The sequence below is a fragment of the Amaranthus tricolor genome, chromosome 7 (genome assembly GCF_026212465.1).
Source record: "Amaranthus tricolor cultivar Red isolate AtriRed21 chromosome 7, ASM2621246v1, whole genome shotgun sequence".
NCBI lineage: Eukaryota > Viridiplantae > Streptophyta > Magnoliopsida > Caryophyllales > Amaranthaceae > Amaranthus > Amaranthus tricolor.
This window is the reverse complement of record NC_080053.1, coordinates 24,751,553-24,766,742: the sequence shown is the minus strand read 5'-3', so window position 1 is coordinate 24,766,742 and position 15,190 is coordinate 24,751,553. Positions and strand designations below refer to the sequence as shown.

General features: G+C 35.2%; 1 protein-coding gene across 1 annotated transcript in view; it reads right to left on the bottom strand.

Moving 5' to 3' along the window:
- Positions 1 to 15,190, bottom strand: part of LOC130817367 (calpain-type cysteine protease DEK1) — a 25,630-nt gene extending 10,440 nt beyond the window's left edge. Inside the window, exons 1-18 of the mRNA XM_057683029.1 lie at positions 14,594 to 15,190; positions 14,091 to 14,341; positions 10,781 to 10,963; positions 10,506 to 10,641; positions 10,086 to 10,216; positions 9,869 to 9,983; positions 8,763 to 9,783; positions 8,572 to 8,682; positions 5,173 to 5,231; positions 4,248 to 4,410; positions 2,178 to 2,451; positions 1,935 to 2,085; positions 1,735 to 1,846; positions 1,403 to 1,568; positions 1,225 to 1,295; positions 1,030 to 1,121; positions 774 to 936; positions 470 to 541 (exon numbers count right to left, since the gene is read on the bottom strand). Of these exons, the coding sequence (XP_057539012.1) occupies positions 470 to 541; positions 774 to 936; positions 1,030 to 1,121; positions 1,225 to 1,295; positions 1,403 to 1,568; positions 1,735 to 1,846; positions 1,935 to 2,085; positions 2,178 to 2,451; positions 4,248 to 4,410; positions 5,173 to 5,231; positions 8,572 to 8,682; positions 8,763 to 9,783; positions 9,869 to 9,983; positions 10,086 to 10,216; positions 10,506 to 10,641; positions 10,781 to 10,963; positions 14,091 to 14,341; positions 14,594 to 14,724 (3,402 nt within the window). The 5' untranslated portion in view covers positions 14,725 to 15,190. The remainder of the gene's footprint in view (positions 1 to 469; positions 542 to 773; positions 937 to 1,029; positions 1,122 to 1,224; positions 1,296 to 1,402; positions 1,569 to 1,734; positions 1,847 to 1,934; positions 2,086 to 2,177; positions 2,452 to 4,247; positions 4,411 to 5,172; positions 5,232 to 8,571; positions 8,683 to 8,762; positions 9,784 to 9,868; positions 9,984 to 10,085; positions 10,217 to 10,505; positions 10,642 to 10,780; positions 10,964 to 14,090; positions 14,342 to 14,593) is intronic.

Genomic DNA, 15,190 nt, shown 5'->3' with positions numbered 1-15,190 from the left:
AATCGATACCGGACGGTGCCTAAGCTTTTGCTGATCTTAACCTCTTATTGTGAACAAATTTTTACATGATTTCAGAAATAAAATTGAAAAACACAAAACCAAACTGATACCGAACGGTGCCTAAGCTTTTGCTGATCTTAACCTATTATAGTTGAACATATGTTTACTTAATTTCACTTATGTTTTGTTGGAGTTAGTTTTGCTAAACTCAACTTACATTTGTTGAAACTTAATTTTTTCAGTTCCAGGAGAACAGAGCCTAATGCAAAAAATTCGATTTCCATATAGAAAACATGTAGAGTACTCTAGAGTTTAGACCTATGCTTCCCTCACAAAAAGGAACTCGTTACTTAGACCAGAAGATCCGTTAAACTATCAATCACAGAGCTAATAAACTAGAGTTGCATAATTAAATCCCAGAAGTGAAAAATGAAGCTCCTATAATATAATTGTATATTGCCACACACACCTTTGTAGCCGATCGTACGATTGCCTGAACAATAGTGTCCTTGCCAAGAAAATGAACAGCATCCTCCATCATCTACTCAATAAGAACATCCAAGGAAATACAAAGAAAAATAATCAGACACTTGTTGCCAAAATATTATCACTTTAGAAATTCATCTATTACAAACTACAATTAAAGTATTTCTCAGGAGTTTCAGCTGCCACATTGCTCAAATGTCCATGAGCCTACTAAACGAAACATTAAAAAAATATGCACAAACAGAAAAATAATCTGTTGAGTTTTTTAGGTCACCATTAAGCCACACCTCAAGAGTTAAACAGGGGCGTGAAACAGCAAATCCAAAGGAAACAACAAGTGTCACTGCTGAGACAGCAGCACCGGCGAATGGTGGATAAATATTCAAACTAGCAACGACGCCCCATCCCTCCGTTGCTAAAGCAATGCCATACAGCATCAGAAAAGCAACACTGTTAAAGAAGCAACAGCAGATTAAATAAATTACATGTAATGGCAGATAATATTTTCACTTTGGAAGGAAGTTAAGGAGAAAAAGGATTAACCTGACATTTTTTCCACAGTCTGCATGAGCATCATACACATATACAGGAAGCACCCTTGGTGAATATACAACAATTGGAGGTGAAAGAAGAACCTACAGAATTGATTAAAACAAACATGAGTACCAAAAACTAAACTGCATGCAAAGGAGCTGAAGATAGAAAACATTTAGAGCATGCACATGCAAAAGGACTTACAGTCAATGCTCTACCCGCAAGAAGGAACAAAAGAGAAAAATAGCCAACAGATGCTCCAACAAAGGGTTTTGCTAGAAAAGAGGAAAACGAATAAATAAATAAACAAGTACAATCAAATAAACAAATGTTAGCAAGTAAACCATCAAAAAGAAATCTAGCTTTAACCATATTCTCTTACCTTCACGCCATCCTACTAAAAATGCTGCCACAGCTAAAAGAAATGCTAGAAAACAAACAAAGAACATTTGTGCCCGGTTCAAGTAGAAATTATTGGATGCCCAGAGATGGATGGAACCAATGGCCAGCACTATCAATAGAAGAACCAATAGAAAGGCCACACCAACCTGTGCAACAAAGGGAGAAACGTTTACTTCACTTAGTTATTTTAACAAAATCAAAAGACTTCCCCCTTTTTTACATTTGGGACCTATTTCGTCATTCAAACCCTCTTGCTAAGTATATTTTCATCCTTTAAAGTAGTAGCAGAGTTTTAGAGAAGGTTCAACTCACAGTCCATGGTTTCACAATAATTATAACAGCTGATATAGCACATAACAACAGAAGAAGACCAATGGAGATAAAAATATAGACACTGCGAGATAGTCTCCATTCATCATCTTTCCTGCAAGAGAATCAACGGACCATGAGATACAGTATTCCTAACTACACAGTTCACGAATGATAACAAATGATGTTGAATTTCTGCTCACCATTTGTGCAGGCCTGTACACAAGGATAAAAATGCTGGGACGCACAACAAGGGAAGCAAAGCAGCAAGAAAATCGCCATTTGTTGGAATACGATCAATCCTAGAATTTGTTATCTCCACATATGACACACCACAAAAAGCGACAAGGACAACTGCACCAGGTTGAGAAACTTATACATTAAATTTATGCTAGATCCTAAAATAGATGCTAACCTACAGCTGAAGATATCAACACCATACTTACCAGCAAACAAAACCAAACATACTGCAGAGAAGATAGAGAACCGATAAGTTGCAAACCAAGATACCACCGGCAGCACACCCGTGACTAGCAGAGCAATTGCAGAAGCTATCGCCCAGCCAAGATAAACAGGTGAAGCATAAGGACATACATAGATTTTTCCATCGCCATTCAATAACTTATAAGACAACTCATCTAATGGCTTGAAAGACACGATAACACCAAGAGAAATAACAGATCCAACAAAAACTGCAACACAGGTGAGAAAAGCAATGCCCTGGAAAAGAAAAATCCAATTACTACGAAGCCAACTCAAAAAAAAAACAAAACAAAACAAAAAAAAAAAACGAAACAAAACAAAACAAAAAATGTTCTTTGTCACCAATCAACTTCTTACATGGCTGTCCAGTTATAATGTGAGCTGAACAGCCTTCTACAGATAAGTATAGCAAATCAATTTTCACTCCTTTATCTATGTTTATCGTTCCTCCAAGACCCCACCCCCTTCTCTCGCTCTCTTTCTCCAGCACCCTTCACACACGTGTCAATTGAATATCCAATCAATGTATCTTCCCCTTCCCCAGTGGACCAGCCAAAGCCTTCACCTTCTAATAATAGAACAAAACACTCTTCAATTCTCTCCTCTGAAAAGATAAAGCAGCAAGTAGCTATGCCAAAAAAATGCTACAACAATACCCCACATCCCAGCATCAGAAAACGACAAAAAATTATTAGTAGAAAGTGAAGTCTGAAGTTTTCCAAAGGAATTCAACATTTACAAGAATAATATTTCTATTCTTTTAAATGAACACAATATAAAAAGCATATCAAAAATGAATCGCGTTTAAAAGCTTAATAAAATGTGAACTTCTCCGACAACCCAAGTTCTCACCATCTGCAGTAATGCAACTCAAGCTTAGCAAGTGAACTTCACTGATATGGTGAAGCCAATATCCGAAGGATTAAGAAAGGGAAGCAGCATGGCTATTACGAAAATTTGATTTATCAAGCACACATTTTGTGGTATAAAAGAAAAAGAAAGATGTAGTTTGTCTATGAATGATCATGTGCAGGAGGGGGCAGTATGGAAGAGTAATAGCAAAAAGTGATTGGCTAAGTTATCTTTATGAAAGCATGTTTCTTAGCTTGAAAAATTTGCGCATGACACTACCAATGAATATGTCATGTGCAAAATTTCCAGCTCGTTCACACCTTTTTTTCCTGTCAAGCAAATCTTCAGTGTTTTTGCTAATCCAAGTCATATAACAGAAAACTGGCTGTACACTAAATGTTCTTTTACCTATCTATCATAGCGCAAAACATTGCCGACATTACCAGACCATGTCTCAACTGTAATTAATTTAAAGCTTACCATAGCCGACATATAGGACAAGACAATTGTGAAATCATTCGCAATGGTATTTTTGCACTATGCTAATAACCCATTTTGTGTGTGTAAGCATGCGTTCTTGATACTAGTAGGAAAATAATATCACATATGGCGGTTGGGGAATTCTGTGAGAATCGAGGAAGGGCATTATTATATTCATTAAAGATGAACAAAAAAAGATATAAAGGTAGACAAAAGAAAATTCAAAACAGGGTTAACTTTCCACCATATAAGAAAACATGTTTAAATGTATAAAAATAAAAAACAAATATAAATTTACTAGACTTATTTTAAACTTATTTTGAACTTATTTACTGCACAGAAACCTGATTTTTTTTCTTCTAATTAACTGAAAATAAAATCTGATTTAAAGTGATTTCTTACTGTTTTTCTTTTTTGCCATTGTTGATTTTTATTGATTGAAACTGGTTTCATTGATTAAAACTTTTGAACAATTGACTGGTTTTGCTAATTTAAACTTATCTTGCAGAATGGATATTGCCTGAAAAAGAACTGATACCAGTATGGAAACCAAGGCCTAAATGTTGATTTAAGCAATTATTTTCCCCACAACTACAAGATTCCAAAATGAACTAAGCTTATGATTTATTGCGTTAGCATAGCAGAAACAGCACAGAACTAAATAGAACATTAAAAAGATATATAATTTGCTAATAATAGACCTCCATCCTTCCAAGGGCTTGATGATTTGCAGATCGATTAGCTGAAAAGTCTTGCACAACCCAGAAATTGTAGCCATTGCGAATCCATAAAGGAACAGCTATAAATAGGCAAGCCACCATGAGGGGGACCGTCAAAGACAACCCAAGAAGCAGAGATGATTTGCTGCCGCAAACAAGTAGCATGTATAAGGCATGGAATAGATATAGGACGCATTTGTCAGCAGAAGCAATTTTGAGACCATAAATTGATAAAACAAATCAAATAGAACAAAATCAATACCTATACACAACTAACAAAAGTGCTGACACACATGCATACAAATATAAAGGACTTGTTTTAATTGTGAATTTTTGATACCACATTCAGAACCACCTCCGCAAGCAAAGCAGATATTTAGTGACTTTCACAATTTAATATCAGCCCAAATAAAGTCAGAAACCTTAACAATGCAGTTGCCCATGTGTGATATGGCCAAGCATTGATTCCCTATACACTATTATACTTAAATAGCATGTGTGTGCAAGTGCATATCTATTTGTCCTTACATGTCGATCTGTACATATGAGCATACCTAAACTAAGAATTTCTGCCACAACTCCCCGCGCACACCCCCCGACCCCCACCCCCCCCCAAAAAAAAAATTAAAAAAAAAAGCAAAAACACCAAAAAGAAAAAATACCAAGCACATGCACACTTGAGAGTTGAGAAGGATATTAGGGAGCCCTGGAAATTTGTTCACATTTTATACTCTACTAAATCTTAAAGCAAGAGTTAACATGTTATGACGTGAGACAATATTTCTTGTATCCTATCATGTCCTATATCTTTTACAAAAACAGCAACGGATGAGCATCCAAAGCCAATTATAAGCCAAGGCAATTAAGCAGGCAATATTTAATAATATCAATCAAGGATTTGAAATACCTCAAAAATGAAAGCAGTAGTCCAACACAAGTGCTCAGCAGCCATGCGAAGAAACCATACTGGAGTCCAAGGGAAGGAGGAAAAACAGAAAGATATGAGCTTTAGTTGAAAAAATAAAAAAGACAATTGAACATTTTGAAAATTTTCAGGTCCACCCACCTAAAAGAAGGCTGTGCAAAATTAATTATCAAACGGTGTACACTACATTCCAAATAAATTAAATTGAACACATGGAGAAAAAGGATGTGACCCAAAATATTCACCAATGTGTCTCCAAAAGAGAGAGGTCTTTAAAAATAGAAGAGCGAGTCGACATAAAAAGAAAAATATGACGGAGAATTGTGAAGTCATATGGTAGAGAATAAAATCACCATCAATTTCAGACATATTGCTTCAAATTAGTAAATAAAATAACTACCACCAGGTATTTTCACTTAAAATTTGATTGAGATGCAATTTTTCATTCAATTTTCTAGAACCCATGGAATGTTAACATAAAAATAATATTGGTATGCTTCATAGAAATTGAATAATAAGTTCCGATGTATGGCATGGACATCCAGTTATCTTTAAGACTCAAATTCTTAGTTGAAAATCAATTAAATGCCTTACAACACTACAAATTTTACATTTTATGTTTAGTTGTTTTCAAAAGAATGGAAATGTATCCTCTTATAGAAATGCATGTTTAACATCATAAACACACAGGTTATTATGATAGGATCATTGAACATAGTACTTTCTGATGCAGCTATCAGCAAACATATTATAGGCCATAATGAGCCAAATGAAATGCAGGATTCAATTGGGCACGAATCATAAATGTTGTGAAAGGAATGGACACTCTAAATAAAAGACAATAGGACAAGCAAAGGGGTGAATCAAAGCTGAACCAATAAGGAAAAATATTTTGGCATTGAAATCCCTTTAACCTACAAAATCAGGCCGTCAATATTGAACCTATGCCATAACATTAGTCAGTGCTGTTTCACACTGTTCTTTTCAATTAATTATTCCAATCACAGCTTCAGTGAGAATTAAAGCACATCAGCACATCAGCACATCATTTATTTTAGACAGCATATCATTTATCTTGTAACAATAAGCACGTTAGCCAAATTATTTTCCACAATGCGCATAATAATTTATATTTTGATAAGAAAAGTTTTATTGAAGAATTTTCAACAATTCATTATAGGGATAAGAGATCCCTAGCAAGTTCAGCTAACTACATAGCTTGTTTAAAGAATAATGTTGAAAGAGGCCATTGGCCTTAGCCCATAATGAGGCTAAAAAATTTTCCTTATCCCAAATAAGTTCAAAGGACACAAATCGATCTTAAAAATTCGTTTCCAACAATATAGACCATAGAACTGCTTAACAACCAAACTCCATAATTTCTTGAAAGGTCTCGATTGCCACCAAACCCACGAAAATTAGCAATGCACATCATAATTAAATCCTAATAAATAATTTGCCTTTAGCCCGAGAAAGATAAAGAAATTCCTTTGAAAAGAAACCTAATACAATATAAATCAATCACCACCATCTAATTGAGGCTAACCACCATCAAAATTAATACGATCCCATTCCACCATCTCAGCCAACCATTGCTATGATCCTTGACCCTCTTAATATAAACTTGGAGGCTGCCCCCATCCTAGTTTCTCAATTCAATATTTTTCAGAACATCTACCCATGTATTTCTGTTTGCCTAACCAGGTGTAAAGATCTACCATGTGAAGTCTTTCTCAACCTATAGATGATATTTGATGATTGATCTGTCATCCTCTATGGTTAACCTTCTCTACCACTTTGAAATGGTTTCTTAGGATTCTTTAAGTACTAGTTGTTACGTTATCTGTTCCTATATGGTTTATAATTGTTATAGCTTGGTTCTCTTGCACAAATTAAGTTTATTTATGCTATGTTACTGAGACTCTACACTTCGCCTAAAGTAATCGTCAACACTCTGATATCGGCTTGACTGTTCAACACTTCATTTGGAACCGAGCACATGAAATATTTTCACAAAAAAGTAAAGTCATACACTCGGATATGTACTCGAGTCAGGCACAAGTGCCCAAACTCCGTTAACAGAGTTTACGAATAGATAAATTATCACTTATAGTGATTAAATGGGTTTGGTATCTGGAGCGTGGAGGTGTTGCTCTCGACAAAGACGATAGCCTTTAACCTTTTATCGGCAGCTCTTTAACATATCCTCCTTTCGTGTAGAAAAAATGTAAATGTCAATATGCATTCCTATCTCCGTTATAGAAAATAAAGTTTTTGATAGAAAGTTATTTACTTACAATATTATGTAGATGTTTAAATAAATAGCATTTAGAAGGATGAAAATATAGTTTTATGGTTAAAGAAATTAAGTCAAACAAGGTATTAGCAGCGCAAAACATTTTTGATAAAACTCCATGCCTGAAGAATTAAAGGATCCAAATGCATTTCAAACTTAGATAACAAAACAAGCCTATTTTGTAATAAACGACCAAACATGAATAAACGGGGGAAACATTATTCAAGTGAACACTCAAGGTAACTACGAAACAAATAATTTATTTACATTTTAATCAAATAAGGTTTATACCACCGAAAAAGCTAAATGTTTGCTTTAAAAGAAGATGGAAATTTATTTAGAGAACTGATAATCCAAAAGTGTTCAATTGACACTTTTTTTCTTAGGCGTCACACGAGTTTTAAAACTAACAAATATTAATGGGAGTCAAAGATTTGAAGCAATGCAAGGGTAACATAAAAGTCATCTCAAATGAACTTTTTAAAAAGGATTGGACCAATGTTACACAAAACAAAATTGGACTTGCTAAGAGAAACGAAACGAGAAATGAGAAACGTGAAACATTAGTTTTGTGTTTTGAAAACTTAAAAAAATGAAATTTGATCCAACAGGAACTAAGATCGGTCTACGATGTTGTTCAAATACATTGATCATAAGTAGGATATATAAGCATAACACTAATAGAAAATCAAAAATCTTATAACACATAAGCAGAACGTGATACAACCATAACAATAAAAGGAAAAAAAAGACAAAAATTTTCCAACCTTGATGCAAACGAGAAATGAGAAAACATCAATTTAGTATTTTGAATCGCATATCTGGTACCGTTTCTGCGAGAAAGGTTCCTAACGTAGTACAGGGCAAAGTTGTGCATTTCACACCTCAATGAAAGGACAGACAAACCACTCAAATACTCAATTGCAACCTGATGTAATCAGACATTAATAGATTGGACCGCAAAGTAGACATCTAGGTAGGATATTTTTAGTCTTATAAAGCCAAAAGTTTCTTGAGTGCTACAAAGGCAGAAGGTACTTAGATAAATTACATTAGAGTTGAGAAAGAAAATTTCAGTGGTGTACCTTTCGGGGTTTAGATGACATGGCCATATCTTCAGCTTGCAGAGACCGCAGGTAAGCCATAATCAAGCAAATAACAGGTGCCAGAAGCAGCACACAGATTCCAAACTCAAACTAAAAGATTCAACCTTAAATTTCAGAAATGAAACTTTCTGTAAACAAGAACAATGAATAAAAAGGACACTTCATCTAACCTGCTGATGGGTAGTGTTCACAATTTTAATCACTTTCGGACGAACAAAGGCAACAGCCACTGTTTCTACGATAAAGACGAAACTAAATAGAAACAATGCTCTTTCGGGAGTACCAGCAGCATAGTGCCATAACAATCTTGAAAGTTGCAGCCACTTTTCTAAACCGTGAAGCCTCAGCTCTTCAGACAATGAAATTTGGTTCGGTAAAGCATTGTCAATACTATTGGAGTCAATGATGGTAATATCGGTGTTGTCGCAGTGATCTCGATCAGCATCTAAACTACTTCTTTGCAGCAATGCCAGTATTGTTGGATCCAAACCTTTCTCCTTCAACATCATCGCAAAATTTGGATCCAATCCTTTATTTTGCAACAAATTGGTCAGTTCACGATCACCTTGTTTTGACCTCTTCTTAAGCATGGCTGCAAATCTAGGATCATTAAGTTTTTCCTGATACACAAGAGCTAAATTAAGATCTGGAAGACCATTCACTGATATCGATGTGCTTGAATCATAGCCTTGACTTTCAAGACCACCAGAGTAGCCCACCAAAGAGTTATGTTCAAAGCTCTTCTCAACAAAGGAGGGACCAACATCAGGATCTTGAACAACAGAGCGACATGAACTACTACGTAAAACTAAACTAGGCCTTCCACTGTCTAGGCTCCTTTCACTGTTTATGCCTTCATGAGAACTTGTGGTTCGGTGCAAAATAGTGTTGTTCCAGCCAACAGCGTCATTAGTGCAATGCCCACAATTTCTACCAATAGCTTCAACCCCGTGTCCTAGGTGATCAGCTTCGGCACTGCTACTGTGCTTCATACTTGAACCACATCCTTCAGAAGAACTCGATGAAGTATTAAGCTCCTTTCGACGAAATCCCTCTCTAAGGCGAATGACTGTGCTCTGTAAAGCATCTCTTCTTTCAGCAGATGGATTTGTTACCATAAGACGACGACAAACAGCAGCTCCTAAAAGTACAGTTGCCATGACCAAATAACTTATACAATGTCCCAAATACCTGAAAAAATAAAATAACTTATGAGGAGAATAAACAAATAACAAATAAACACCAATAACTAAAACACACATGAGCAGAGGCAAACCAGTAATGTACGCCAAAGCAAATAAGAAATACACGAGATGACCCAGCAATAAACAATGCCGCAATAGGACTTTTCAGTAGCTGAAAGCCAAACAAGCATGCTCCCATATTCCAATCTGCATCGAAATTATAGCAAAAAAAATATTGTAATATTGAAATGTCACCCAGAAAAATCATAAACAAAGAACGAAATGTTGGTAAAAAAATCACAACCATACCAAGGATAACTACAGCAGCTGCTGTAATAGCTCCCAACCATCGTGCCTCCTTTGCTGTCAAGCCATACAAGATTGAGTACACAAGAAGCACCAAGAGTGACCCAAGATAAAGGGTCCCCAAATGTGAAACCCTGTAGACATGGAACCAATGAGATAGAGTGGATCTCAAGTCTCAACAACATAATGAATATCAGCATGAATTCACTAACACAAACCAATATACCAAAATACAAAGGAAGTATTTTCTGAGAAAACATTCATTTTCTTAACACTGATAAGAAACCTCAGATTATTGTTCAGCATTGAGGTGGAAGAAAAAAATCATCAGCATAAATTTTCAAGAATAGATGAAAAACAAATTGCAGCACCCAGGATGCTAAGCAAGTTGTTGTTCAAAGAAAATTGAAAATGAAAGCTTGCCTACTGGATTGGCGAGGATATAATTCATTTGGATCTGGTGGTTCTGGCAAGCAAGCGACTGGGCCCACCTCAACACAGTCAGAGTAAGCATGTTTATATGCCTTCCTCACATATTCATCCACATTTAGACCATTACCTGCAAAGATTTGCATAAATAAAGATGTGTAAAAATGTTAGAATACTTAAATTTAAATCAATTGTAGCAAAAAAAAATATATTCAAGGAACAAAGGACATCAAATAATTAGCAAAATCACGCCTGCTCTCATATATTACCATTAAATAGCATTCGGCAAATAAAGAGCATATTGATTGCTAAAGCAATTGCGGATACACCAAAAAAGAATCCAGACGGTGCATAACGTTCCGATGCACTAGAACCTGCTGTGACATACACAGCACAGAGTTCATAGGCACAAAGTAATGCAACTGCAAAGAGAAGCAGAAAAGCGACAGCCCCTGTTAACAGAAAGCCAAACCCATCAGTATCAGAAAAACACAGAATTTCATAAGCTGGGTATTATATTAATGATGACATAAATTTAAATAAGAAAACCTAAATAACAAGAAGATACCCAAAGAATCAAAAAATTCAGAAGTCATAATCCATAAAATTAACATCACTTTTCTTCTCGGCCAAAAAGTGGCACCATTTTACTTGCATGAATTATTGAGCATTTCTCTCTTAAGGAGATGAAGAAAAGGTAATTTCGGTGAAAACACTTTTTTTCTTTAATGAGGCAAATGTGAATTCAGTCCGTTTTTACAATCCTACACATGCATCCTTGAACCGTCACACATATATAAAACAACAAAGTGAATTCTTCATCTATCTATCCACAATTTTTTAGGGCAAAGTTTAGAATTTGATCCCTCGAAGTATAATCACAGTCTCACACATCAATCACAACATAACAATCTTGACTACTCTCAATTACCATCTTCTTACTATACTTCTTAAAAATCCAACATTCAAATATTTAAACAAATCAGGGCTCATTGTCTTTTTGTAGAATTTTCCCTTTATGATGTAGGTACCTACAATCACATATTTATATATGTTGCTCCTCTCCATTTAACTCACACATGGTGGATCAAATCAAATCTTAATCAAATTCTCCATTCCTTGAGAACAATAAGTCACTGTACATAATGACTTGATGAAATTTCTTATTCGTTAAAGTTACAGTATCTTTGTTTATCTTCCTTTAAGTATTATATTTGCATTCCAGTCTCCATTTTACTCCTAAAATCTCCAACATTTTACGTATGGTCTACATCCGTCCAACTTCACATCACACATGCTGTAGTTTTGTCAAACGAAACAATATCATTGATATAAAACTACACGATATAACTCATCTTGAACTAATAATGGTAAATATTTGATTAGGGTGGCAACGTATGACTTAAATTTTATTTTATTTTTCCTTTACTTCTTGCACCCATCACCATAGATTAACACTTCAGCCAAACAAACTATTTAACAAAATAGTTAAAAGATAGTGTGGCTTTCATGTTTGTCGTTCAATTCAACATTTGAGTTTGTGAATTTGTCTAGATCCATGCTCAATCCTTACTTAGGCCTTTTTTTAGAAAAACTACAATACTAGTATCACCTCCCCACACAAAATTTTCAAGTAATCTCTATAGTGGTAGATAAATAAACGAGGGTGGGGGTGATAGAAGCCAATCTAAGAATTTTTCAAAAAAAAAAAAAAAAGCATAAAACTATAACAATTCCAGCAAAACAAATTTTTCCAAGACCAAAATTCAACGGTTTACATACCAATAAAACAAACCCAATAGTATTCCAACCATCCCCATAACATAGATCATTTCCCTGTCAAAAATCACTATACTTCTAATCTTCCAAATGGATACTACAAATCTACAAGACTGAACTGCTCCAACAATCTACAAGGTCCAATATCTAAACTAAAAAACTTCAACTAGAAGCTTTAAGAGATTTTTAATAAACGAAAAACATGCTTATTACTGCCCTTGGCCCCAAGAGATATTTAAACCCAATATTATTCCAACCATCCCCAAAACTTAGATGATTTCCCAGTCAAAAATCACCATACTTCTAATCTTCCAAACGGATCCCATCAATCTACTAGACTGAATTACCCTAACAATCGACAAGGTCCAATATCTAACCAAAAAAACTTCAACTAGAAGCTTTAACAGTTTTTTAATAAAATAAAAAACTTGCTATTATTTCCCTTGGCCCCTAGATAAACATTTTATTGAAGCACAAATCATTAGAATGCAATTTAATATTGAACACTAGTTAAAAAAGGAAGGTTGAAACTGAGAAACAAAAAAGAAAGAGGTGATAACATGAGTGAAAAACCACATGAAAATTTCTTATGACGATAAATAAACATGATTAAACGGATGAAAACATACATGGTCGAAACTGGAAAAGAATTTCTTAATCACAGATTAGTATGAATCGAATTAGTGAATTCTTCATAACGGAGGATCTCTAAATTTGATTTATTTTGGTTCATGTAGTCGATTTCATATATAAGGATTAAAGCATTTGCACTGTTGTTATATTTGTGAACAATAGCAGTCAAAATCATCTTGCGACAATATTTATTTTTTGTTTCTTATATCTTCTCATTGATGGAGCATGTTTAATGAAATATATTTCTAAAACTGGACTATGAGTGGGTTGTTTAATGAAATACTCATGAATGGATGTGTGTGGGCTTGTAAGGTGTCTGCCCACATAAACATTGTTTTCAAACTATCCCTCTAGAACCGTTCTCCAAATGAGTAGCTTGCCATCTGCATGTACATCTCTATCTTTACCAAATCATTATAGAATCACAATGAAGTCACGATGCCTTGTATCAGCCAATTTGTAACGGGTTTCCAACTTATCTAACTACATGATCCGGTTGTATTTCCGTCGTACAATAACACCTTGAAATTTGTTATAATCTGTTATTTTAGTACACAAGGCATTACAATCTGTTATTTAAAGCAACTTAGGTTCTCAAGGGCCATACTCTAACTCTTTCACGTCAACTACCTGTGAGATCCTTGACACCCCTTGACATAGTTATGACACGCTGATACTCCAATTTTACCATGATTATCAAAATATTTCACAAGTAGCCGAGTCTTAATACTTGAATACATGTCCAACATATGAGCCCAAATCCGCATATCATAGCTTAAAGGACTACATTATGCTTACAACTTTACATAAAAAAACTCAGAAATTTTTAATTAATATCATAAATGGAACTCTAGCAACTCGTCAACTCACAGCAATGGATGTGCATTGCAAAAATTGTGGGATGTTGCTTATATGAAACCATGAACATTAGTGCAATCAGATTATATAATATGAACCCATAAAAAGCTCTTACCAATGCCATGATAGATATAAATCTCGCTTACAGTAATCATTTAACATGCTACTACATAAAAGCAGTGATAAAAGCAGAAGTAAAAGGTATATGACTATACTCAGTCTTGGAAACATCACCCAAAAATGGAACATAATAAAAGACAAGCATGTAGAATATATTACAAATGCACGAATGGGCAATTAAGCACTCACTTGAGCTTTGCCACCGAGTTCGCCACCAAAGCATTATAGCATAAAATGCCAAAAGCAAAGCAGTTCCTGCCATTATTACTGCAAGGCCAATAATATGTCTCTCCAAAATAGTAAGTAACCAGACGCCCCAAACAACAAGTACTACTAGAGGAGATACAACAATGAACCAAAAAAAGACGGTGAGAGCAGCACATATAACACCAAGTCGAGATCCCTGGAAGATAACTGGCCATTTTCTGGCAAAGATCCAACTGCATGGCAATAATTAGATCATATTAGTGGCATGTTTAAACTGCGACGCATATTATACAGCAACAACATGCTATATATACATACATATATCCCCAAATTATGATAGTGGGCAAAGGATAAAAATGTTGTAGCACATTAACATTGTTTGAATAAACATCAATTGAACAAAAATGGTAACATTATGCAATGAAGGAACGAAATGGAGAAAGCTGATAAATTACTGAAGCAAGGAAAATGGAAGAGGATGGAACCTGTAAAGACGCCAAGGGCGCCAATTGACGGCCCATAAAATGGAGAACGATGAAGAACCGAGAAAGGCAAAAAGGGTACCCGATACTACACAAGCTAAAACAATGTCATGCTCCGAATTAGAGCCTTCCATGGCCTCTACTCAGCTCTCCACCAAACTCCCCTTAGTTACCTACTCCTTTCTGTCTTCATACTCCTACAACTCCAGCTCCAGCTCCAGCTCAAGCTCCAACTCCAAAAGGAAAACTAGGGTTTCCGACTTATGGATTTCGGAATCCAATAAAGAGAAAAAAAAAAACAGAAAAACACCAAATTCCCCTCCCCCACCAAACCCTAAAAGTAAAATTGTAAACAGAAATCAAAGAGTAGTAAGTGAAATCTGAATAATTTGAAGTTGTTCTTGAAGAAATAGCAGTGAGTAGCTGAGGTTTTGTTGGAGGATTGGGGGTAATTTTAGGGCAGATTAGATTAGGTTAAGATTAAAACCCTACAGTGTGGATGGGGAAAGGAAAACCAAGGAGAAAAAAGGATGGGTTTCAGACTTCCACTGACAGACTTGAGACTTGAGAAGATCTTTTCTACTTCACCTTCTACCACTA